Source organism: Melozone crissalis, unplaced genomic scaffold (genome assembly GCF_028551555.1).
Source record: "Melozone crissalis strain CALT ecotype California unplaced genomic scaffold, PUWL_Pcris_2 ptg000017l_1, whole genome shotgun sequence".
Lineage (NCBI taxonomy): Eukaryota > Metazoa > Chordata > Aves > Passeriformes > Passerellidae > Melozone > Melozone crissalis.
The window spans coordinates 11,630,168-11,657,911 of NW_026535795.1; the positions used below are offsets into that span (position 1 = coordinate 11,630,168).

Below are 27,744 nucleotides of genomic sequence, written 5' to 3' on the forward strand. Positions count from 1 at the left end.
AAGCACACACCTGCCAGCACCATGCACCTTGTGATAGAGCCCTGTGGATTTCACAGGAGGCTAGAGCTCATGCTGGGAGTGCAAGGCAAGGGTGGAAGCAGAGGTGGCAATCCCCAGTCAGTGGAAGGTTTGGAGGGTCTGGGGCACTGCCAGGCTGTTGTAAAAGTGATGGACATGAAAACATACCTAAAAACGTTGGTAAATTTACCTCATCTAGAAACTGCAGGTTTAAGAATGCAACAAATCCACTTCAGACACAGCATTGACTTTAAGAACCTTGTGGCCCCAAATCACACTGGATTTGTTTTTTGAAGGAGTTTGTCACTCTCTAGACCATATGACCACAGAAGCTCAGAGATGCTTCCTTACCATGGGTTTGAAAAGTTAAAATGTTATTGGGGAGGAAAAGTCTTCCTCTCCAAACACAGGATTGAAGACCATGCTTTTCCCTCTTGTAATAAATCAACAGCTTGATTAGATTATGCCTAAAGTTTCAAAAAGAAATCAAAACAGCAACAGTACTGTGAAGACATGGGCTTGGCCTGATTTTGAAATCATGGTCCACTCTGCCCAAACACTAAAGCATCAGGGACAGGGAAAGCCTGATGTGTAACAGCTCCTTATTTTACAGGGAGATACGGCTCATTTAGAGCAGCAAACTAATTAATACAATCAGAGGCAAAAGTTTCAGAACTCTCCCAACAGCACACATTAGCATAAACTGCCAAGAGACTTGATAAAGTTCAAAGCTTATCTTGTAGCCTGCACGCTCCTGTTTGCTCAGAGCAGCAGCTGGCCAAGTGATCTCCCTTCTCCTCAAAGAGCAAAATTAAATTAGATTAGATCATCTTCTCTCCCTTGTAGAATTAAGATCGTGCTAGGAAAACAAGCAAATTAGCTTTTGAAATCCTGTTTCTCACTTTAAGGCGACAAGGCTGGGAAATGCTGTCTGCACCAGCTCAGCTCAGCTGCAGGAGTGGGTTTGTGCTGTTTTCCTGGCGAGCTGAAGGAGAGTGTTGTGCAAATTTGTCTCTCCCTGGGCCTGAGGCTGCGAGTGGCAGATCCTGAGGGAGGAAGGCAAAGAAGGGAACAAAGGAGGAAAGGTAATGGACACAAAATCTTGGGAATCAATGCAGAAGTTACAGAATCACAAAATAGGTTGGGTTGGAAGGGACCGTAAAGCTCATCTTATTCCACCCCCTGCCATGGACAGGGGCATCTTCCACCAGACCATGTAGCCATGATATTTTATGGAAAATCCTTTCCTTAGGATTTTTCCTCCTGAGAAGCTGGGAGGCCTCAGGAACAAAATGTAAACAATGGTTATCTGCTGCTGTGGAATGCAGCAGGTGCATCTGTGATTGGTGCATGTTGGATGTTTGTAATTGATGGCCAATCACAGTCAGTTGGCTCGGACTCTGTCCGAGCCACAAGCCTTTGTTGTCATTCTTTCTTTTGCTATTCTTAGCTAGTCTTCTGATTAAACCTTTTCTTCTATTCTTTTAGTATAATTTTAATGTAATATATATCATAAAATAAAAAATCAGCCTTCTGAAACATGGAGTCAGATCCTCATCTCTTCCCTCATCCTCGGACCCCTGTGAACACCATCACAAGACCAGGTTGCTCCAAGCCCTGTCCAACCTGGCCTTGATGGTTTAATCAGAGCTGCAGTAGTGAGGATTGAAAGCTTCTTGGTATGTTGCTATATAAAAACACTCCTGAGTAAATGAATAAAACCCAGTTTCTAGAAAAAGCCAGATTAGGAGCATGAATGCTACATCAGAAGAAAGGCTTAGAGCACAAGGAAACAAAGGGAAAATGTAGGGAGCAGGATTTTGTGGACTAGAAAGCTGGACTGAAGAACAACAAATGTTTATGGCTGGATTGTGGAGGTGGATGGTTGAGATTAGCAATGCCAGATGCCAAAATCAAACCAAACAAGTACACTACAGCAAGTTAAGTTCAAAGGAGGACATACAAATGAGATCCTAGACTGAAACCATAGTTTCTAGAACTCATTCACTGCACACCATGCTGTGAGGTCAGTTGGCACAGGCACACTTTAGCTGATAAAAACCTCTCCCCATTAAGTCACCATGCTGCAGCAATCAGACACACTCCAGAAGTCCATCCTAGGCAATCTGTTCTAGATGAACAGCTAATGAGAACTAAGCTAAGCCACTTCTCTCTGGTTATGATTCCTCCTTTCAATATTCCCTAACTGTACTGCTAAACAACTCAGACCCATAAAACTGAAACAGGGAAAGAGATTCTTCTGCTGTGGACAGATGGAGTAGTAAAACTGGCCATGAGAAAGCACAGCAATATCCATGGCACATCTTCACTCAGTCACCCTAGACTGCAACAAATTCAGCAAGAAGTTAATTTAGCTTATAGTTTGTTTGGTTTTTAATGCTTTGAGTATTTCCTATTAGGCTGGAGTTGATGGAGAAGGTGATTTGGGGTTTATTGCCAAATTTCTTCTCAGCTTGATCTTCACTGCCGTAACTGGAGGAGATTGTAAGATGAAGATGGTATTGCAGGAAAAACAGAAATGCAACAAAAGTCTCATATACATGGAAAACAAGAGGAATGGAGGGAAAGGAAGATTTTGAAGGGTTTATGTTTCTATGAATGGTGGGTTTATGGGGCAGACTGACTCGTGAGGAGGCATCAGGAACTGTTATCCCATGACAGTGTTCATCACACTGCTTAAACCTTTACTAACTTGGCTGTTAAACAAGAGTGGCACAGAAGTAAATTAAAAAATGGAAGCGCTGCATAAACTTTGAGGACATAAAACATTTGTTCTAAAGCATTAAAGATTAATCAGAAACAGCTCTGCTGTTTCATGGCTCTGAGGACAGTGAGCCACTTGCTGCCTCCAAGTTGGTGCTTTCCTCATGCTGCCACATCTGCTCTGTGTGTGCCAGGGTGGGAAGCTGGGACAAAACATCCTGACTCTGCCAGCATCCCTACAAGGCATTTCCAAACATGTAAGGGATGGGTTCAGATCGTCAGCATGAAGGATGATCTTGTTTTAGAAGAATGAGATGAATCAAGGAGGTTCTTAGACACCTGAGCTGTGATAAGTGTTTCTTATTCTGCTTCTCTTACTGCCTCCTTCTGATAAACACTGGTATTTCTTTCATATTACTCTCTTATGTATGCACTGTAAGTAAATCCAAAGTAGAAGACCTGAGGAAAAGCTTTTTCCGCCCTTAGAAAGACAAACACACCCAGCAAAGTGTCTTTGTTCTACCTATAAGAGGTTTACCCAAAAATGTCTATACCTTCCTATGTGTATAGACATTTTACTAAGGAAAAGCCAAGCATTTCTCAAGTTAAATGAGAGCCCAAGTGGCTTGTGTTGAAGCCTGGAACATCTCAATTTCCTGTGAATTCCCTGTGACTTGGCTGGTGCCATTTTTACTGCAGCTGTTCATTCAATTGAGAGCTCACATCATGAAACATGTCAGGGAGAGAAAGAGCCGATGAGAATTCAGTGAATACAGCTTTTCATTTGAAAAGATCCTCAAACACACACAATTGCTTTCTGTTGCTTAATTTTCAACATTGATAAACATAATTGCATTTATTTATCTAGTCAATACTGAAAACAAGCGATAATTTGTAATATAACAACTTTACATCTCAAAGGAATACAAGCACAACAGTTTCCAGTCCCTTCTAAAGGAGGTGAATGACATGGAGGAGGTTGCATTGCCTGTGTAGGAGAAGCTTACATTATTTTTTTTTTTCCATGAGGATATATTAATATTGTTGCTATCAACTTGCTTTTGTACATATATAAATGACTTTTGGAAAAGACTTTTAAAAGCCAGCATTTTTCATGTGCCAAATTACACACGCTAAATATCTGATACTGGCAATAGCAAATGCTAATATTTCCTAAGCATGAAAAATGAACTCTCTTTCCCCCACAAGTTCTCAATAGCAACAGTTCTCATTGGAACCAGTGATCAGAAGTTGTTATTATCATTCCATCAAACAATCTGTATCCTTCTAATTAAATAGTAAAGCATCTGAAAATCTGCTCATTATGAGTCTCCATCCTGTTTATTTTGAAGCTGGCAGAAAGACTTACAGTTAGTTCACTATACCCTGAATAGGGCTTGTGGTAAAGAAATTGCATTAGTTAAATAATTCTCAACACTGCAATCTTGGATATCCTTCCATGGCTTTGTAATGAGATGATGGGAGTCTGTTAAGTTGTGTGATGGTTGGTGACAGAAGTAAAAAACTAAAGAAAAAAAAGTAAGAAAGGTGAAAGAAGAGAGTTCACTGGGCAAAAGAGACAAATGGGGGGGGGAAGTGCATTTTCCAGACAATGCACTGCAGCACAGAGTCCCTCTAAGAGATTACACCCAGCTCCCAATGAACTTAAGGGTTGTGAGGAGAATTCCACTGGCTCTATGTTAATCAACTCCAAAAAGCTGAAAATTCACTCAGACCTACCAAGGCTCACAAGGGGCTGAGCAGCAGCCTTAGTGATCTTTCCCACCTTTCCTGTATTTTGCTCACCCTCTGCCTTGAATCCTCACTTAATGCCTCAGTTGCTTTCTTGAATCATGCTGAGGAGTAATTTTGCCTCTGATTTCCCCAAAATTTCCTTTAGTAAATCCTCATCTGTCAGTATTTGTCTCTCTATTTGTGGCTTTCTCCTTCTCCTTTGCAAATCCGGACTGTCTGAACCTGCCCCTTGCAGGTTCTCAGGTCACTCTTCTTTGGGAACGTCTTTCCTGTTAGACCTGCCCATCTCTAGGCTGTTCACAAATCTTGCAGAAAAAAGGAAAAATACCCAATGCAGATCAGATTCACAGTTTGAGGGGAGGAAGAAAAAGCAAAGCAGAATTCTGTCTACTCAAAAATTCACTCTTCAAATGTTGTTACAAATCTCAGCCCTCACTAGACCTGCAATATCCCTAATCAGTTCCTTCAAAAGCACTAGAATTTATCTCTTCCTCCTCAAACTTCTCCTCCTATTTACTCGCTGCTTTGCCACTTCCTTAATATCCACTAACTTCACATTTATCAATTTTAGTATTTAATTCTTGTCAGAAAGATCTTCCCCATCCTTCATGCTACCTATTCACCTTGTTTACTCCTGCAACCACATTTATTTCAATAGAACTTATATTAAATTTCATCTGTGTGGAAGAAACCTCTCTTTCTTCTATTTCCCAAATCCTGAAGATTTTGAAGGCATTTGTGAGAAATATTTTTCCACCTGGTGTGGTTATAAAATTCCCTCCAACAAAAACCAGTTGTAACATGTTGGCATCTGGACAGCATGTCCTAACAGAGCTCAAAATAACACATTGTTCCAGATTGCAATGCAAGATGTTTTCTATCACCATCTGTATGGCAGGTTATCTTTTGTCAAATCAGCAGTTTTCCTTATCTCTCTCTTTGAGTGACCACAATCACTCCTCCCTCAGGGGAGACACCTACTGATAACAGCTGTTGAATGTCCCTGCATGGCTGATAAGAACTACAGCATCCCATTGGGAGATGTGAGCCCAGAGGGAGGAGCCAAGCATTCCTGCCTGGATATAATCCAGAGGTTCTGGAACACCAGCACAGCTTCTGCACTGGATTTCCCAGAGGAACAGCAGCTGCCTCTTCTTCCACTGGATCTTCAGAGGAAGAATACATCCTTCTCTACAGGATCCCTGCTCCAGCAGAACCAGCCCTGACACTGCAGGAGGGCTGAGCCACAATTCCAATGGGACTGCTGCCAGCACCCTGACCCACAGGGTGTCAGGCTGGGTTCTGACTCTGGCAGTGCTGTTCTAGTGTACTGCATTGTTTATTTTATCCTTTTTTTTTTCCTTCCTTATTAAAGAACTGTTATTTCCTGCTCCCATATTTTTGCCCGAGAGCCCCTTAATTTAAAATTTAGAGCAATTCGGAGGGGTGGGGAGGGTTTACATTCTCCATTTCAGGGGAAGCTCCTGCCTTCCTTAGTAGACTCCTGTCTTTTCAAACCACGACACACATTATAAAAAATACAAGCTGTGTGCTGAGATGCTGAGAGGCATCGGTTCCTGCTAGAGCCAATAGGTGCTGAGAGAAATTAATGTTTCTGTGCTGAAGCCATGCAGGAGGAATGAGTTCACCAGCAGCTTGCTTGTCCTTCCTCCCGTGTTATGCTGAGTGATGGTGTGGCAGTGCTTTAGCAGTGCCATGATCTCACTAATGGTGATAATGGAAAGGTCCTGACACTCACCAACAGCTCTGTTTGGGGAAGCTCTGGCAGGAAAGGGTCAGAAAGAGACTGACAGCTGTTCAAATGTACCATTTAACACATCAAGGTGCAGAACCGTGTGTGCTCCCAGCAGACAGCAGTCCCTTCAGGGTTATTAAAACTCTTCCTAGAAGCCATTCTAGTCTTTGATATAATTTCTTTATACCCTGTGAGCTCACTGAGGGCTGCACATCTTGGCTGAGCTTGATTTCAGTAGCAAAACTCCACCTCCCTCTAAGTGGAAGGATGGTTCTGCTGACCTCTGACAACAGCACATGAGGAGAAATTCTCTCTCACCTTTACAACGGCAATGACACAGAATTAAAAACTGAGATGCAAGTTCCTCTCAGCAGAAGTCTTCTAGAGTGGTAAACGTTCATAATTAAATCAACTTTTTATATCATTGAATAAAAGCAAGTGCTTTTATTCTACTTAATTTATAGGTCTTTTCCCCACAGACTTCGGTCAAACAGTCCCCCACTGTTTCTATTTCATCCAAAACCAGTACATCCCATCCCAAAGGAAAGGTTTTACTGGGTATTACAACACGGAAGCATGAGACAGAGCAAATATTTGGTAAGTATCACTCTTAAAACTCATGGATTTAAATTGCTACCTGTCTGAAATCAGTTCATGGTCTTCATTGCTGAATAAGCAAGATTTTCTACATATACACAGGTGGGATTTAGTTACTGACAGCCCAGACGTAACACAAGGTAGTAAAAACATATGGGTAACAACATATTCCTCCAAGGGACACCCAAATCCTGGTGCTGGGCTGTGAGCACCATCACAGAATGAGTTAGAGGGGTGGCTTAGGGCCTGGAGAGAGCAAAACAGAAATTGAAGGCTGGAAGGACAGAAAAGATTCCCTCTTGTTCCTTGCAAGGTTACATTCCTCCCAAAGTTGCATTCATTAATAGGTTAAAAGTGTGCACTTTCCTGGAAACCTCAACATTGGCATGCACATCCATGTTAATAAACTCAACATCCATAAAATAAACCCAACACCTGCAGTCAATCCCAAAAAATCCTCAGGTTAGCATCAAGCAGGGATGGAATTCTGGAAATGGGGAGGAATTATTTACAACTACAAGACAGAATTTGAAAGCACAGACAGGAGGCTGCAGAGTAAATAGCAAAAAAAAAAAAAAACACATGGGGAAAACTTTCCAGAGATCCCTTTCTCTTTAGACCTTAACAGCTGAGAAATTACTTGGAGCTCATTAACGAGGCACAGACTAATCTATTTACTTGTATGCAAGTGAAAGAGTGGGGAAAAACATATTTGACTCATTCTTAGTAATTTATCCTGCATAAAATATTTTTGGAGGAAAAAAAAATATACAGGCAGCTGAGCCAATTTTTTTTCTCCCTCTCAGACAAAACTGAATCGTGATTCATCATATACACAGATGAATTTTAATTTATTCCTTTAACAAGTTTCTTTTTTGTATTTTCTTGCAAGCAAGAATTAATACACTCAGACACGGGGAAATGTTAATTTTACTGCCTCGCCTTTCAAATTTACAAATGTTGAGTCTAACTCCTGCTGGCACCATGCTGGCCTGCAGGGAGAAGGGACAAATGCCTGACCTATGCACAGAGGGTCTCTGGCCTTTCTAGAGGTCAGCAATAGCTTCACATCTCCCATCTCCTGAACAGAATTAAAGCATCCTGCCCATCCAGTGTGGGTTATCACCTTCCAGAAGGAAAGCTGCTGGATAATTATCCATTCCTGCTGTAACTCCATGGTGCCACTCACAAAAAGACAAAGGTGACACAGGAAAGCATTTGGCCTGTTAGGATCCCATAAAACTTCACTCAGTTCAGAGCAGCCCAAGTGGAATTTGGCCATCTGGAATTTCTGGATATATCTCCATGCTTGCCTGCTAAATGAGTATTTCACAGAGCAACACTAATGATGATGACCCTTCTGTTCTTCCAGTGAGAAGCTCAGACTCCTCCAGTTCCTGGAACAAAGGAACAGGCTCATTTAGGTGTGGGAAAAGTCCCCCATCCCTTATCTCTGCTGCAAGAGGAAAAGCAGAGATTCTGCTGTGATTTCTCAGTGAGTGGAGGGTGGTGGAGGATCCATCACATGCAGGGGAGGTGATGCCCTGAACACCCTGAATGTAAGAGCTGAAATGAGGGATGTGGGACTCCAGGAGCTCTCCAAAATGCAGTTTATTGTATCCAAGACATTACAGCAGCCCAGGGTTGTGGGTGACAGAGCTGTGCCTACAGCTGTCAGCTCCAGCTGCAGGCAGACCTGGAGACCCTTTGGTTTGGTTACAATGCATTATAGACTTTTCTTTGCTGAGCATCTTCATACAGCAGAACCAATCTATACCTGAACTATTATCTATAGCCTATCATAACTACTATAATTACCATATTCATGTTACTGCTCTCCAGTCACTAAAAGTCAGTACATTACAGTTTAAGCTAGAAGTTGTTTTTCAGTTTTCTTGCAGTGGAAAATTCTGTGACCTTTTTCTACTTGCCACATTTGCTGACTTGTTTGCCTGAGCTTCTTTGTGCTTGGTAAAAACATCTTCTTGTTTGAGGTGGGTTTATCCTTTGCTCTAAGCCATAAAAACCCCTTTTAACTAACACACCCTTTGCCTCCTTGGTTATCCAGTAAGACTGGCTCAGAAATTCTTTTCTTCTATATCAAGACTTGCTTCCATCTCCATTCCTTCATCAGACTCTACATTTAAAAATCTTTCTGTTAAGCACACATATCTGTGAGACTTTCTTGTCAAACTTTCATCCTTCCCAACACCTGAACAGCTCTGAGCTGGGCTCACTCACTGGGACACAGGATGCTCTCTAAGGCCACACTCAACTCATTTGGGCCTGAAAACCTAATTTCAAAACACCCACCACTTAAAATGGATGTTTAGATTGGTTCTCAGGAAAACATTTCTTCACCAAAAGGGTGGGCAGATTTTGGAACAGGCTGCCCAGAGCAGCAGGAGAATCATCATCCCTGGGAACATTCAAAAATATGTCATGGAATGCTTGGGACCATGCTTTAGTGGTGGCCTTGGCAGTGCTGGGGTAAGGGTTGGACTTGATGATCTTAGAGAGCTTTCCCAACCTAAATGACTCCATGGGAGATAAAAATGCACCAATTTCTATCACAAAACCACCCTTCAACCATAACAGGTCCTGTTGCTCTTTGCAGAAGTTGTTTTGTGGAACCAGGATGCAAAGTGAGGCCATTTGCACTTGCTAGGTAGCCTACAAGTGATGTCATTCTGAATATTATCATTTATTCCAAAACATTTTGCTAATCCATACATTCTTCATACCCACACTTCTGTTTCCTAGACAATGCCCAGCTGGAAAACAGTGGAGCAAGAAACAGCAGAGATATGGAGCACTGAGAGATGCAGATCTATGTTTATACACACATCTACTCCATTTCTTTTGGAAGAATTATTGTTTATTTCTGTGAAAGCAAAGGAGCCCTTGCTCTAAGTGCTACAGAGATGAAACAAGTGAGCAGTCAGGCAGGTGGGACCAGAAATTCAGCCTCTATGTGTTGATTATTATCTGCTAAGCTGGAACAGGAAAACTTCACAAAGTAAACGTGGGATTGAAATCCAACAGGAAAGAATGCAGCTGCACAAATGCACAAGACATGATGCCTTTGCATTCAAATAGAATCATATTTAATACAATTAAAGTAATTACTTCAGTCTAGTCAGCCTTGGTTAAGTCTCCATTGGAATTAATTAGCAAATGATAGTAAAATACTTTGAACTTTAAATGTTAAATACTTTCATTATTAATATTATTCTTGCAACTGCTGCCAGAGCAGCCAGGCCCCAGCTCTTGGAATGCTGCAAAGTGGTGAATAAGAGCAGTACTTTTGCCTGGTTGATTTAAACACATTTCTTTGTTGTGCTAACCAAGCATGTGCCTCAAAAAAGACCCACAAAAGAGCTCAAGTCCTGCTCTCACAGGATCCCAGACTGGCTTGGGTTGGTCTTGTGCCTTCCAGCACTGCCATGCAGAGTGCTGAGTCCTTGCTTGGTAGCACAACTTCACACAAATACCTCCCAAAAGGTGAGAAAATAATGACTGAAGGCACAGGGAAGACAAAAGACAATTAAGAAAGGTTAAAAGAACTGGGTCACATTCCTGCAGAATAAAGATTTAACTGCATACTACTATGTAGGAGAGGTTATAAGAGAGCAACAACTGATTATTTTCCCTATTTGAAAATGGAAAAAAAAACCAAAAAAAAGAGTTGAAGCCACAGAAAGGAAAATAAAGGTTTGAGAACTTCTGCAATTCAAGCAGTGGAACAAACAGCCCAAAAGCTGCAGAATACTCATCACTGAGGGTATTCAGGCTTAAGTAAACACCCATCTGTTAGAGAATATTTTGTTATAATCACTCCTGCTATTGTGCAAGGAGGTGGAACCAAAGTCCCACTGAAATCTGGGGGTTGGATACCTACGATTCATGTGTTCTGCGATTTTGAAACATTTATTCAGAACAACAAACATCTGGTTCTTAATCCCCCAATTAACACTGTTTCCAGCCCTAAGGAATTAATCACAGAATTCATGGGAAACACTTTATTTGCTGGCAACGGAGTAAAACAAATTGCCTACAAACTTCTACATTGCTAATGGAGCAGTTTAATTGGCTTCTTTTTTTTTCTGTTTTTGACATTTTAATTAAAAAAATAAAGACCAGAAAGACATCCCTGGGCAGAGACCTTTGCAGCAGAGAATTACACAGCTCTGGGGACTCGGGCTCTCATTCATGGTACTGACCTCCTTTGAAGAGCACTCTGAGCTCTAGCAGTGAAAAGGACTTTAAAAAGTGCTAGACAGCATCATTAGTATTCAGGAGGACTCAGTTCTGTGGCTTGGTAGAATTCAAAGGGATCTGCTGGTACTTAGGAAAGCCAAAACATTTTCCAGAGGAAAGGGCTGAGCAGCTGGGGGCTGGCCATGCTTCCAGCACTGCAGGCTGACTCAGTGTCACTGAACCAACCTTATTCCTGCTCCCTTTTTGTTTTCACCACTTCCACAATGCAGAATTTAAACCTATTTCCAGCTATAAAATTAAGGCTGTGTTTAAAATAGAGTTCCAACATAAAAATCTGCATTACTGCCTCCCAGAGCCCTGCTGACACTCCTGCCCCCACTCCCTGTGCTCTGGGTGCTTATTCCATGAACACCTCTTTGTTAGCACCTCTTACACCCTACAGCTCAGTGGATTTACACCCTGCTTCTCTCAGTTGCTGTGGAGAAATACAATGGAATGAAAAGTCAACCATCACATGTTCTGGGACTCCAGCTTTAAAGATGTCCCTGCCTGTAGGAGTGGAACATGCTGTTCCTTCAGTTCATCCACCTGGCTTTGCCTCTACATGAATATTAAGTAAACAGCTTTTATTCCCACCAAGCAGCTTTTCAAAGAGTAACCAACACAAACATCACAATTCTAGCCAGCAACAGACTCAATAATAGCTCCAAAAATCTCACCAGCTTCAGGGGATCTGATTAAACACTGCAAATTACTCCAACTTGGATAGCTCCTGAAAACCTGGGGTTTGTTCCACCAGGCCCTTCTGTATACCACCTTCATGTGGTCCATGATCTTCCACCTACTGATTTTGCCCTTTGTTCTGTGTGAACAGTCCTGTGACATCAACCAGTCACATCAGGAACTGACTCAATTCCCCTCATGCTCCTTCCACAACCTTCTTATACAGTATTTCTTTATCAGCACGTTCCCACTTGATGGCTGCTTTACCTTTGCCTTTTAACTTCAATAAAGTTTTCTTCATTTTTTGTTTCAGGTCTAATCTTTATTAAATTTGCTGCTGGAGTAGATATTTCTATAGATATGTTTCTCATTATACCAGATATCAAGGAAAGGGGAAAACCACAAGTATTTGGATAAACTACACTGTGATGTTCTGGGGTTGGCATGGGGGATTTTTTGTGCATATGGAATGGTGTGTTTGGGGTTGGGATTTTTTGGGCAGGTTTGTTGCTTTGGGTTATTTTTTAGTCATTCCATTCCAGGCTGTTGCTTGTCTTTTGTGGTTTAGATTGGATATTAGGAAAAATTTCTTTGTTGGAATGGTTGTCAAGCACTGGAACAGCTGCCCAGGGAAGTGATGGGGTGATCATCCCTGCAAACATTCGTAAAACGAGGAGATGTGGCACATCCATAAAACACAGAGATGTGGGAGCAGGCTTTGGGGATGGGATAATGGTTGGAGTCAATAACCTCAGAGGGCTTTTCCAGCTCTGGGATTTCTGCTGACCCCTCCATAGTTCCAGAATATTTCAGATGACAATACACCTCCAAAGGAGGCCAGGAAGGGTTTACTTTAACATTTGGAGTTAAAGCATTGAACTCGTCCAGTGCAAGCCATATAAACCTTCCCATTTATTCCAGATTCTCAACTGCATCAAAACTGTGTAAATTCCTACTCCTTCCCTCTGGAATCAGTTAACTCAAAGATTTGCCATATCTCACCAGCTTGATCTTTACCAAGGACACAAAATAAGGACACAACAATGAACCAAAAGCTGAAGAGCCCCACAGATAAAATTGCCATCATTTAAAACACAACAACATCCAGAATCATGAAACACACTCTTACAGGCAGGACCAAAAACCTGCAACCTCCACAATTAACCCTTTGGGGGATGCCACAGCCAAGCCAAGTAGTACCAGGTGTGACACACTTTGAAGCTTCCTATTCTGAGCAATTTCCAATCATAAAATGGTTTAAAACCCACAAGACTGAACCAGCTTTCAGTGCTGGAGGAAGCCCAGCCAGGCTGGCGTCTCCTGAGTTGGTTTTTACTGACAAGCACCCAGGAATGGGCTCTGGGCTGTCTGTCAGGGGCTGTGGCAGGGAGCTATTGCTGTCTCAGCTCCTCATCGTGTCCTTCCAGGCAGCCAGCAATTACAAGTCTCTTATCCCAATAATTACAGGCATAAGAATATGTCTTGAACAACATTATATTCTCTTCTTCCATGTAGTTCGTGCTCTCACAGTGCAATACACTAACCAGAATAATTATTTCTTTTTTTAGGAGTGAAATCAGAGTCTTAACTGGCTGATAAAGTCTTTTGGCCACTGTGTGGCTGAAAGAGACTTGCATTGCTATTTTAGGTGGCAACCAACATGGACAAAATAGGATTTTTAGTGAACTTTAAAGTGTTTTCTTAAATCAAGTTCTTTTTCAATGTAAACAAAGCATTTCAAGCTAGAGAATTCATTCCCATATAAAACATAATGGTAACTTCCAATGGAAAACAAAACTTGGAAATTATCACCACCGTGAGCTCTGCTAAGAATATTTCAACTATCACATGGAAGTCCACACTATACTCAGTACATATTAGTAAATTAGAAACTCTGGTAAATCTCACTGCTGGAAATGTTTTTCTTGCATATGAAAATTCTCCTATCTCAAGTCCCAGCCTAATCAAGCATTAGCCACCACAACTAATTCTCTAGACAAGGAACTTTCTTGTCTTTCTCAAAATTGGAATTTAAAACAATCAGTTGAGAGCTAAATGGTAACTGCAGTGTCCAATATTTCCACATATTTTAAGGCTTTACTTCTGGCCTGTCCAACATGAACCTCCCCAGATAACTCTCTCATCCAGAAACATGCCAAAAGCTGGCTGAACTTTAGAGTTTTACATCCAGAACATTTCCTCTCTGCTAAATGAGAAACAAAATAAGAATAAGAAATGTAAAACAATTCTTCAAGGATATCCAATGGCAAATGTTGCAAAAAGCCACCTCACATCTATGAATTCTGTTGCCAGAATACTTTGAAAACAAAATTAACATTTTATCACAGAGTAAAATCCTCCTTTGCTATTGTGTGTACCCAGAGCCAGCACACACATCCACAGCAATAACATCTAATTCTCTCCAAGAATTGCATCTCATCAGTGCTGATGAGGCTCCTCACTCACCAGTTGGGACAGCAGGATCCATTGTTGGCTTTTCCCAGGTGTTGATCTGCTCCCAGGTAAATCCATTGGTTCCCAAGGCGACGCTATAACCACAGTTGCTGTAGTGCTCATCGAACGAACAACCACCTACAACCAAGAAAAATGAAAACATTTCTCAGTTAATTTTCTCTCTCTCTTTGTGGTAGGCCATTTACTTAGATATTTTGTATCCAAGCTTACACAGGAAATAAAAATAAATAAACCTTATTTTCTAAACATTATTTTTCATGCAGCTCCAAAGATGATGTCCAAAAAATATCTTTGTAATTTCCATGTTTTATATCCACTGGAAGCCCTTGTTTTCTTCCATCCACACTACTGCTTCTAAGATCAGTCCCCCTTTATTTCAACCTGTTATTTTCAAGGACAATTCTACAGGATACCCCTATGCAGGAATATTTGCATGAACCTTCAAGAAAGATATTTTTTTTTAAAAATCAGGAAAAGGAAGGAGGAATAGAAATTACAAACAAGCACAGCAACACTGTTCCTACAGCAAGACCTCACTTTTTGTTTTTGCTTTAAAGCCTTTATTATATTTAACCTGGCTTTAACCATCTCCTAAACGTAACAACACAAATTTCTGTGTAGTCCATGAACACACAGAGCTTCCTCAAGATCTTTCAAATCAATACTTTTGAGCATGTCCCTGTACTTTCTGAACAGGGGAATGAGAAGCAGTAGATGTCAACTGGCATTCACACCTTCCAGACTGCTGACTGAAAGATCTTCACTGCAATTCCTGAAATACTTGGAAGAAGTTAACTCTCATAAATGCATTGGCAGCTGCCTGAACACCTGTGAATCACAGAAAATTCAGGAACTGTGGAATGAAATGTTGTATTCCAGTGCAGATCTTTGAAACTTGGGTCACACAGAGGAACAGAGAATGTTTATTTCCTGGGATATTCCTACACTGGTGTCCCTTATGATCTCATGCACCTTAACCTCCACAAAACCCAGCCTGCCAAAGTATTTCACTGCTGGATCAGGGATCTGGGTAACTCAGTTTAGATTTGAATCATGCCCAAGGTGTGTCTATAATGATTTGGTTTCCTCTTAGAGAAGAAAGGATCACTGTTCTCTGCAGATCCCAGTCCACCAGCAAGAACTGGAACTGGGCATTTCCAAGGGAACTGGGCACAGGTAACACACCAGGGCTGCACAGTGCTCAGGGCAACGTCCCTTGCTCTGCCAGCCAAGCACCAATGGCTCCTGATGATGCTCAGGTTTTAGCCTTTATATTTTTCAGATTCTGTGCTGCTTTAGTGTGTGGGTCTGGGCTTCACATGAGGGGATGGTGAGCTCTGTGCACAGAGCAGGGAGACAAAACAATTCCTGCTCCAGCTGGGCACCAAGGACAAATGATCCAAATCTCAGCCCAAGAGCACAAACACCGTGGGCTGGAGAGAGAAAAACAAGCAGGGTGGGACTGCCTGGGCTAAAGCTGGAATGGGACAATGAACTGCAAGGTGCAAATGGAGCAGAACTGATCACAGTGACAGACCCCGTGCCCGTTTGTGCATTTTGGGGCCATTTTGGTTCATCTTGGGTGCAGCCCTGGCTGGGCTCTTGTGCTGCCCAAGGTGGATCCATGGAGGCCTTTTAATAAATGCCTGCTTTATTCTTTAGCTCTGTCCAGCCTCTGTTCTGGGGCAGCCCTCACCAGGCATCACTGACACCAACCAGAGGTGCATGGACAGAGAAATTCCTGACTGCTCCCTCCTTCCCACAGCTGCACTCGCACAATAAACACCTGGTTCATCACTGACCTGTGTTCCTCTCCAATAAAGGGTTACACTGCACTGAAGACATTAAACCGTTCTTTAATTTTCACCCATATTACCCAAGCCCAAACTTCCTCTCAGATCCTATGCAACGCCTCACAAATTACAAATTTATTTCATGTCATTAATAGTTCTCAATCCCTAACACTGTTAAATTATTCTCTGTGCACTCCAACTGTAATTGATTTAAGTGGTTCTACAAAACCTCACCAAACATTTCTAGTCAAGTAAATTCTAGGAAGGTTTGTTGGATAGAGCACCTGACACCACAAAATACTCTGTTGCTGAAAAAAAGTTCAAAGAGATAAAGCTTGCCCTAAAAAATTAAAACTTGTATATATTACATATTTTCATCAGTTAATAGATTTTATGACCCTTGAAAACATGCCTGTTTGAGTAGCTTCTGCAAATATTTCTGAGTTATCATGATTTTATAATATTTAAATAACCCTTGTCTTTAATTTATCTCATTTGTGAAGCCTTCCCAGCTGTCAAAACAAGCAGGATTACACCTGTGTAACTGGGGTTTTTTTTTTTTTTTTATTATTAATTTAGGTGAAAAAGTTCAAAATTACAATATTAACAGGCTAAAAAAAAAAAAAAAATCTAAGGGAATATCCAGGCAGCCTGGACTGTGTGAGAGTGAGCAGTGAAAGTCATTTTTATCCCAATCAGCAGAACGAGAAGCAAAATCCAATCCTGTGCTCTCAGCCTGCATGGGGCATCCTGATTTTGATGGATTCCCTTTAATTCAGACACAAACCATCCCCATGCCCCTGCTCTGCACACAGGGATGGGGATATATGGGAGCTGTTCCTTTGGAGGAATTGTAAACACATCCTCTGCTCCAGTTCAACTTCTTTACACAGAAAAAATTGCACAGGAGCTGCTACAAAGCCCCAGAAGCAAAACAAGCAATAAGTAGCAAAATATGGGGCAGCAGTGCTCATTGAAGTGGGAATGTAATTGTCAATAGCCTGGCATAATCAGCTAAACAGGTGGTTTTATCCTCACTGAGGAAGATGGAGTGTGAGGAGCTGAAAAAGGGACACAGTGAGAACCTGTGGAAATTAATTGGGAGCATCTGCTGATACAAGACAACACCTGAGGAAGCTTTTAAAGTGCCTTGCCTGAAAGTCAAAGCTAACCTTGTAGTACAGCTGAATAGGAAAGGAAAGGATAAACCATGAAGAGCCTTAAAAGCAGCAGCACCACCAAGACACCTACATTTCAGAGAAAGAAAAGGTTAGTGGAGAAACCTCCAAACACAGAGTGACAGAGCAATAAGCCAGGAGGATTAATTTACTAGAGGCAGCAGAATTGGAATGTGGAGGTGAATTTGCAGGAAACGAGGACAAGGAGAAAAAGCTGGAGTTGATTTTAAGGGCTCAGACAAGCAGATTGCCTGTGTGAATGCTGGGTGCCAAGAAGGGGGCAGTGCCCACCAGCTTCTTGCTCTGCTGTGTCCACTGAGAGCAGAATTAAAAATGAAATAAAGGCTCAGCTGGGAGCCAGAGCCACAGTGACTTGTGAGCCACAAAGTCAACAACTCCTCTCTTCACACTGTTGTGTATTATGGAACAGGAAAGAAACTTCAGAAAGTGACAGGAAAGTAGTGCAATATATCAGAACGTCACAGACTTTGGGGTTACTTTAACAGTCACAGAATGGCTTGGGTTGGAAGGGATCTGAAAGATCATCCAGTGCCACCCCTGCCATGGCAGGGACACCTTCCACTGTCCCAGGTGCTCCCAGCCCTGTCCAGCCTGGCCTTGGGCACTGCCAGGGATCCAGGGGCAGCCACAGCTGCTCTGGGCACCCTGTGCCAGGGCCTGCCCACCCTCACAATCAAAAAATTCTTCCTTATATCCAATCCTTGGTAAACCCACAGTGACTTGTGCTCATATTGGCCAAGCAAGGACATCAGTGGTGGCCCTGCTTTCTGCAGGAGTTAGCAGATGTGACATTGCAGCTTTCCTTCCTGGCAGCCAAGTTCAGAAAACTGAAGAGATTTTAGGACTTCACTGAAGTAGGAATAGTAACAAGTAGAAGTGTTGTTTGCACTGATGGCAGCATAACTTAATATCCAATATTTCCACAGACATCCCACCCATGCAGATACTTTTAGATGAGCTACACCCAAATATGATGGAACATAAAGACAGGAAGAGGTTAGACCCATCCCCAAACAAAGTCATCCATGGCTGATATTTGACTGCTTAGAGTCAGAACAGGGCTATTCATTAACCTTGAAAAAATCATCCTCAAGTTGAAGGGAAAGGAAGACCAAACACTGGATGAATTTAGTTACCAGGTCTGCAAGTTATCCTTTCAGTCACATATCACAGAGCAGCTTGAGGAAAATGACAACATCCACACAATCACCAAAGTGGGGTGCTGGGTCTTCATAAATTGTTAGCAAGAATGAGGATTTTTTGGATCTTCGGAACCTTTTTCCTGCTTGGCTTAAAATTAAAAAAACACAGTTGCTCAGTGGGGCTGAGCAACTGGAGATGGTTTTGATGGCTTTGGAGAACACAGGTGGTGTTAAACCCTTTCCACAAAATGAAATCTAAACAAGAAAGCTTTCCCCTTCCTGAAAAGGGTCATATTGAAGCAAATAATGGCTCACATAAGAAGGATAAAATATCCCTTGTTTTACACTGCGGGCTTGTAACAATGCCACTGCTCATCTGAGTGATGCTAATTAATCTTGAGCAGACCTATCATCAGTTACTGAGACTTGCCCCTGGATTATATGTAAACCAGCCTTGCATAAATTGAATGGCTCCTTTGAATATATAATTGAATTTGCAGAAGTGTGCGCCAGGGGGGTGTTTAAATAAGTGCACAAATATGATAAAAAGAACTTCACGCTATAATATCTAATTCAGTAAGCAAAAATAATGGCAGGGCACATTCCAATTAGTGTTTGATTTATTTATTTTAACAAATCCAATTAGTTGAATGTTTTATAAAGTCATCCAATGTCAAACTCTCACAGACTCGCCAGATAAAAAACACAATGCTTCTAAAAGGGGATAAAGAACACAGTGATGTGAGAAGCCTCAGTGGTTATCCTGTGGTTCTAAACACACACAGCAAACAGAGCAGCAGATAGAATTTGATCAGGCATTTACAGCAATCCCAAAGTGGGAAAGGGATAGAGACAACGAGAATATCAGTCTCATTGTTCCATGTCACCATTCCTCCAAAAAGAAGTAGTTAGTTCTCTCAGTTACTAAAAACAAAACAAATAAAAAAATAACCCCCAAACAGCAACAAAATGGGCAAAAGTTAAGAAAGCATGAACACTTTTTAGTAAACATCCCTTCTGAAACTTTCATGAGAGCTGATATTTAGTCTATCAATTTTTATCTTAAACCCACAAAATGCAAAGCAAGTAAAGGAAGAAACAAATGCTGTTAGGATGACGCAGTGCTTATGAACTATAAAACTCTACAAATTAAACCACCACTGTTTCTGATCATTCATTCTCATCCCTTCCAGAGATATTCTTGTTTACCAGGGCTGGAAAAGATTCATTTGGCTCATTAAAGTAACTCCTAGTGTGGGATTTATTGTATAAAAACCCATTTGTAACTTATTTTTCAGACTGTAAAATTCATATAGCAAATTCCTGAGAACTCTTATTCCATATTCTTGTGGAAGTGGGAGAGAATGAAGAATGAAAATGTACATGTAAAGCTTGTACTGAGTTGCTTTAAGATGGGATAAATCAAGGAATATTGGAATTTCCTCACTCAGAAGAGCAGTAAGTCCTGTATGTGCTTTCTAGTCCTTGCAGAAAGATGAAGACAGAAGACATCAGACAAGTGAATTTCAACTTGCTCTTGCAACTGGCCAATTTCAATGAGTACTTTATTATCCTAGCCAAATGTTTGTTCTACAGCCACAGATTTTCAAAGAACAGGTTTCTGCAGAGAAAAAAAGAGTCATCTTGACTGAGTCAAAGGGCACCATGTATTCAGGTGTATTTAAACTCAGACTCTGCAAGGGAGACAAAGATGCTCTGACTCCCCAAACTGCAGGGAAAGCTTTGATCCTTTTTTGTGCCTCATTAGCTAACACAGGATCCACACCAGGAGAAACTGGGAATAGATTCTCCAGTGTGTAAGAAGGAATAAACCCTGAGGTAAAGCATTCATAACTTCTTTTTCTGATGTCAGCTCTTTAAGAGCTGGGCTCAGACCTTACACAGATTCAGGTGAGTCAGTCAAGCATTAAGCACAACTCCCAGTCTTCTCAGCTGCTGGTGCTCACAGAAATGCTTCTCTTGAGGCACCCACATGTTTGGGGCTCAGAAACAACCATCAGTGATTTCTGTAATGCTTCAAATACATCCCACCTGCTTTGGTTTCTGCTGTGTCACTGCCCATGGCTGAGGAGTGATTCACCCACCGCAAGAAAATTCTGTTCCTTGCCTTGACATCTCACTATTGACACAGTCTTGCTAAATTTACATGTAAGCAGAGACAGTTTTATCTATGCTCTGGAAGGTGACAGTTCTCTGAGATAACAGTAACAACTGCCTGGCCAAAGTTTGAAGCATTTTTGTTAGAGCTGACTAAATTTCATTCATTCTTTTTACATGTTCTGTGCCCTGGCAGTCCAGATTACAGGGAAAGCATACAGAGAGCTTGTCTTGATTTTTAAAAACAGCAATGAAAATTATTTATCTTTATAATTTTTATATATATATATACATACATATGGTTTTGGGGTTTCTTTTCCCTAAATCAATGTAATCCTGAATGCAGTTTAGAAATCTCTCCTCGGTTCAAAACTGGAATTGTGATTCCAAGTTCTATCAAGCCACTAAGGAAGACACTCATACTATCAGCATATATTTATGCATTTTCTAAGTCTCTTTCCAATTATACACCCTGTGACCCTGCTGTCTTTGCAGGTTCAGTGTTATCTATCTATTCCCACATGTTTTGAAGCTGCTCTGAGCAGTTTCCATGCACACACATCCCCCATGCAGGGATAGGATCAATAGTTGGAGGTTCCTTGCATGGGAACCTTGCTACAACCAAACTATTGCTTAAGGGATCACACCTGGTGTGCATGAGGAACATCACCAGTAACAGACAGGTGAAGCTTTGTCATGTGAACACCTCAAGGGCCCTCCCAGTAATAACAAGTTTTTCTCCCAGCACTTTTCTGCACAAGTGTTGGTCCCAAATGTGCAGCAGAGCCCAACAGGGTTTACCAGTTCTGCTCCTAATCCCAATGGAGCCGAGCAAACCTCGTGGATCCTGACATGCATGGAATGAGTGTTTAAGCTCCATGCCCTGAACTTGTCAGTTTAAGCTGAGTTTTCAGCTTAAATTCATCATTACAGGTTTCTCTTTGCTGAATTTTCTCTCTGTGTCTCATCACTGAGCCCCAGACCTGCTCAAACACTCATTACTAATTCTGCACTTCATAATCCACCACGGATCAGTGGAACCACTTTGAAGTATCCCAGGACTAAAACTAACACTAAATGTCATTTGTTTCAATTTATATGTCCAAATCAAGGATGACTCATCTAACTTGCCTTGCAAAAATGTATGTCCTTTATTTAATACCAGGAATACATTTTTGCTTCTGACAGCTGAGCTGTCACTATTCCAATAGCTCAATATTAACATTTTATTGCTTTAAGCATAAGTTAATATTAGAGATCTGTACATATCCCTAATCTGATTGAATTATTTTTTTCAAGCTGCTAAAATAGTCAGTTAATACCCTGCACCTTTCCAGAGAACCCTGACTTTCCAAGTTCACTTAGTTCCAGTCTGCTGCATCACACCAAGATTTATGGTATGAATGTTCAGACTCGCCTGTCCCAAGGAAATGAAACTTGTAAAATTAACACAGGTTATCAAACCCATGAAAGATTCTTAAGCAGACATTCCCCACCAACTTTTCTCAATATTCTAACTAATAATCTTTCAATCTATAAATTTAATGGCTTTCCACCATTGAAGCAGACTCTTTCTTTAGCCATAGTATGACAGAATGAGGATTTCTTTTTAAAACCATGGATTTGTAGCACACACTTGCTGCTATACTTGTAGACTGAATATTTTTAAAAACCCTTACTTTGCTTCAATTCATTTATTTAGTCACAGGACAATTTTTTTTTTCCTAAAATAATTCTGTTTTGTACTCCAGAAATTCATCTTAAATTGTTAGCCACGACTGTTGAAGATGTGCTTAGTTATATTTGTCAGTAAAAGCTATCTGTGGGTGTTCATTGTTTTCTTTTTAAAAAGAAAAAAAGGAACATTGCTTTTCTTTTTTTCCAGTATCTGAAAATTCTTAGGGCTAATTATTCAGTGGATTCTAACAGGCTTGTCCAACATTGTATTTATAGTGCATTTCACCTAAATTTTCTCTATTGGCTTGCTTCATTCCAGCATTTTATCTGTCACATGGGCACCTGTTCAAGCTGCACACTTAAATTACACCCTTCTTTTACTCTACAAGGCAGAAAAACCTGTCTGGAAGCAGCTGTTTCTCACTTATTTTATATTCCATTAGCAAGCCTCTCATTCTCAATAAGCTTTTATACAAACTTCAAATTAATGTGTTTGAACTTCAAGCAAGAAGCAGCCGTTGACTGACTCACATTATCTTTGGTGATGGATAAAATATTGTCTCAACAGTCACCATTTCAGGAATTCCAACAGCAACTACAAAACCTCCAGTCCTTCTCCTTTCCCTGTTCTGCTGTTTTGGAGGAAGCTCTCCTTCCAAAAGAGATGTTCCATTGGAAGTTCATGATCATAAAACACAAGGATTAGTTTAAATAAGGGTTGGAAGTCTGGTTCCTTGCCACACCACCAAACACAAAATAGAATTAAACACAATCTGGCTGCCATCAAATATAACTAACACAGACATACCCTTTTCAGAGAAGAATTTAAGTTTTTATTGGACTGGCTTTTTTATAATCATCCCATTAACTTCCCAAATGAGGCCAAGGGAAGTAAATTAATTCAGTGCTGAACTTCCAAAATGCATCTTACTTTTGCACTCACAGAAAACTACCCACAGTCTTCATGAGGCCAGAAATGTCCATGTGCACACACACACATCCCATCTGTATTCTAAACAGTTCCAAAAATAACTATCAGTAGTTTAAATGTTTTCCTGGAGAAGATTTTAATGAAGTGGGTTGATTATTGATGAATAGTACTAATGTTTTGTTTAAATTGCTTCCGAACATGTGCAATTAAAGATGCAGCACTGTGCAGGACGCCAAAAGCTCCTTGATATTTGAGCTACCATGCTTGACAAGTATTAGCTCAGCTCACCCTGGTTAAATATCAGATTTAGATAAAAGGACAGCCATCATCTGTTATTGAGTATCAGCAAATAAAATCTAATTGGCTAATAATGCAGTGGTAATAACTTGCAATGAGTCTTGCCACTGATATATCATGCTAAATTTGATAACTTTGTTATTGGAAGCTACTCCCAGAGAATGGCTGTATAAATAACTTTTATTGAGTTCTAACAATTCCTGTAGCTCCAACTTCATACTTAGATCAAGGTTATCTCTTCCAAATGCCCTTTCACTTGTTGCTGGCACTTACTGGTTCAAATTACAGTTAAAGTGCAATGCCAAGGATATTTCAAGACATGTACTTTAAATTGTTTTCAGTCAAACCATGATCTTCATTCAATGTGTCAGGAGAAAGTCAGCCCCAGAAGTGACAGTGGCTCCCCAGCTGCTCTGCTTCCAGCTGCCCTGCAGTCAGGCTGGGAACAGGAGGGCAAACCCTGCACTCTGTAAGAGCTCTTGTAAACTTCCATCAGCTGACTGATGGCTGAGGCACTGACAGTCAGCTGCAGATTGGAATTTCAGTCATTTGTTACCTGACTTTTAATTGGGTTTTTTTTTCAGTTTATTTATTCTGCCTCTGCATTTTTTATTCACATTTTTCTCCCTTGATGTACCAGTGCACTGCAACACCCAGGATGCTGTTCAGAATTCCTGTGCACTGGGGCAAACATCAAGCCCTTGAATCCCCTCTATCCTCTACAGCACACTGGAAACAGTGTGAAAAAACTAAAAAAAAAAAGCTTGCTTTTATCCTCTAGCCTCCTCTGTGTAAATTCATTGCCCAAAGAGAAAAACACAGAGTAAATACGTGCCAGGAATAAATGGGTCCTCTGCCTAACAGCACTTGTGAGTTCTTGAAAAATATACAGAGCTCCTCTTCTGTTTAACCAAATTTCCTACTACTACAGAAGCATATGTGCGAAGTGCCTCTCTAATTACAGCCATGAATCTTCCTCTCACAGCGCCTGACCCAGAATGTGCATTTAGCAGAGCTGCAGCATTCCAGACTCTGTATTAATGAGGGGCAGCATGGCAATGAGGAGAAAATCCAGAGGAACTTCAGCACCAGTGCAGTTATCTCGTCATCTCTACAGACAGCTCAGATTTTGTTAAGGGGCCACCACAGCCTCTCTCATCCCCCTGGGTGTTACCCTGGCACATCCTTGGTCACCTGCAGACCATGATAAGTCACAGGTGGGCTCAAAAATGGCCCATGAACCACTCCAGTCTCCATCCACTGATGGGGGAAAATGATTTCTTAATAACAGCTCAGTATCTGCTGAGGTTCTTGATTTTAGAGGAATTCCAAACTGTAAACTGCACAAAATTTCAACATCTTATTTTCACTCTGCACTTCTCTTTGGAACATTTTCAGGCAGTGCTATCCCATTTATACAAAACCAGGCTGGTAATGAATATATAGAAAAATATTCCTATTCCATCATCTAAAGCCGCATTCTTGTCTTTGCTATAGATAACCTTCTGAAACTTAGAATAATACATTTCCAAGGGAAAATATTTTTCAAGACAGATTTTCTGAACTCCACAGCTTATATTCCTTTTAAGCAGCATCAAGCCTGAACTCTGCTGGGAAGCATTAAATCCTTAAAACATTTCTTTCTGAGACTTGAAAGGCACAAGGTGAAAGAATCTAAAAGCAATCACTCCTCGGTATAATGAATGACCAGCTTGGAATAAGAAGCCCTTTTCTGTCACATGAACCATGGTTTCAATCAGCTTTTAATCCCTGGTCCATTGAGACATGTGAACCGAGTGCTCTGAGCTTTTCATCCCAACCGCAGCAGCCCTTGGTGGTGGACTTGGGATGGACATGCAGCAGAGATGGCCCAGCGAAGGGCAGATTCTAAAAATCTTAATTTGAAACAAGCTTCAAAGCTGTTTCACTGACAGTACATCAATATTTCCTTTCAGGAATCTTGGAGGATTTTGTCCAACCTGTGTAAAACCCCACACTTTTGGTAGTACTGCAGACAGATTTTATTGCTGTTCTCACACTGAAATAGTCCAAGTTCATAAGTGCTATTCAGATGCACAGAAATCTCCTTTACTGGGTATTTACATCTGGGAATAAGGTTTTACCAGCAATTTAAGAAGATAATTGTCTTTGCTTTAAAGTCTTCTTTTTACCCTTGTAATTGAATGATGCCATCTCCAGAAATAAGACAAATGCCTTGTGCATGATATTGCTTTATCCACCTCCTTGCCATGCCCTACAAAGCACCTTTTCATTTGATTTTGGCAGATGAAAGGGTATTTGTGAGTAGAGCTGCATACAGTATTTAACAGCCCAGGAAACTCCATTAAAATGTAATGCATTCCCAGAGCCCCAGGTGAAAGTGCAGCTACTCAGAAGCAAAGATTTTTAATAAGTGTCCTCCACAAGATTTCAGCTCTGCAGCTTAACTAAGTATAAAATTTCTGATAAATTCATTGTCCATTTTTATACAAGTCATTTAAATTTTAAGATGCCTGTGTGAGAATCTGATTTATTAAATATATGATTCTTCAAAAGATTATGATCATGACATTAAGTCATTCAGAAATTAGATTCAGTTTCTGATCAACTGAATTGGTATTAAATATACTTATCCAATTATAGCCACAGTGCAATTACATTGATACTTGAGCTAACTGCACAGTAGGCATTGCAGCCAAAAATGTAAGAGAGATGGAGTGAAAGAATGTTTGAAAGCACATTTTTAAAATAAAGGAGAAGAGATTCAGATTAGGATTTAAGAGGAAATCTTCACTCAGATGGCCAGAGGCACTGACACAGGGTGCCCAGGGAAGCTGTGGCTGTCCCTGGATCCCTGGAAATGTCCAATGCAAGGTTGGATAGGGCTTGGAGCACCCTGGAAAAGTGGAAGGTGTCCCTGCCCTACCTCTTTAAGATCCCTTCTGATCCAAACCATTCCATGCTCCTATGACTGTCTTTGGTTTTGTCCTATGGCCTCGCTGTTGATTTTTATTCAGTGTGCTAAGGCTTGTACCTGAAAGGCTAAATTAAGATAGAAACAATAATAAAATAACCTAATCAGGCATCTCTTTTTGTTACCTATGCACTTTGTGCCTATTGTAACAATCACAGCATCATTTTTTACCCCAGAGTCCTCTCCCAGTCCCCTCACCAGCACAAACTTGTGATTGGCAAAGGGAAGGAGCACAGGGAACTCCACAGAGCTTAAAACCAGAACAGCTGGGTCAGGTCAGACACCTGCCAGGGGTTACTTGGAACACTCATGAACAGCATAAGCACACACTGACTCTTCCTCAATACACATCCCAGCCTCCAACGCATTCCCACCTTCCACATGGTGCTGGCACTGCGCAGGGAATGGGCACAGCCCCGAGGCTGCCAGAGCTCCAGGAGGGTTTGAACACCACCCTGTCATGGACATATTTTATGAAAAATCCTTTCCTTAGGATTTTTCCTCCTGAGAAGCTGGAGGCCTCAGAAATAAAATATAGACATTGGTTATCTGCTGCTGTGGAATGCAACAGGTGCATCTGTGATTGGTCTCATGTGGTTGTTTCTAATTAATGGCCAATCACAGTTCAGCTGTGTTGGGACTCTGGTCAGTCCCAAAATTTTGTTATCATTCCATTCCTTTTCTATTCTTAGCTAGCCTTCTGATGAAATCTTTCTTCTATTCTTTTAGTATAGATTTAATATAATATATATCATAAAATAATAAATCAGCCTTCTGAAACATGGAGTCAAGATTCTCATCTCTTCCTCATCCTGGGACCTCTGTGACACCACCACACACCTCCAGGGATGCCCAGGGTGGGGCTGTTGGGGTGTCTGTGCAGGGCTGGGGCTGCCCTGGGTGATCCTGGGGGTCCCTCCCAGCTCAGGACATTCTGTGATTCCATGGACAAGCTTCACTGATGCTCAAACATTCAGGATCTCTGTGCACTTCTGGAATTTGTAAACTGCCAGGATAATCACTTGTACACCTTTGGCACAGCTGACACCTGGCTGTCACCTTCAGGGAAACAGAGGGGACAGGGCTGCTCCTGCCAGGACTGGCACAGGACAGTGACAGCGCAGAGAGAGCATCTGCCATGTGCTGAACCAACATCCCAGGGAGGAGACAGGGATGCAGAATATTGTTTTTCCATGGAAATGACTGTGCCTGGCAGTACCCAGGAGGCACAACTGTTTTCCACCACATTTTCACTTCATACAAGACAGACTTCTCACCAGACTATCAATATCAGCTTTGGTTTGTTTGTTTTCTTTTTTTTTTAAATTCTAAAGCACTGTCTCA

At 41.2% G+C, this 27,744-nt stretch overlaps 1 protein-coding gene across 6 annotated transcripts in view; it reads right to left on the reverse strand.

Moving 5' to 3' along the window:
• The window catches only part of PTPRT (protein tyrosine phosphatase receptor type T), a 477,440-nt gene that overhangs the window by 330,412 nt on the left and 119,284 nt on the right, over positions 1 to 27,744 (reverse strand). For all 6 annotated transcript variants that reach the window (XM_054274915.1, XM_054274912.1, XM_054274914.1 and 3 more), the window contains exon 2: positions 14,261 to 14,386. In XM_054274915.1, coding sequence (XP_054130890.1) covers positions 14,261 to 14,386 — 126 coding nt within the window. The remainder of the gene's footprint in view (positions 1 to 14,260; positions 14,387 to 27,744) is intronic.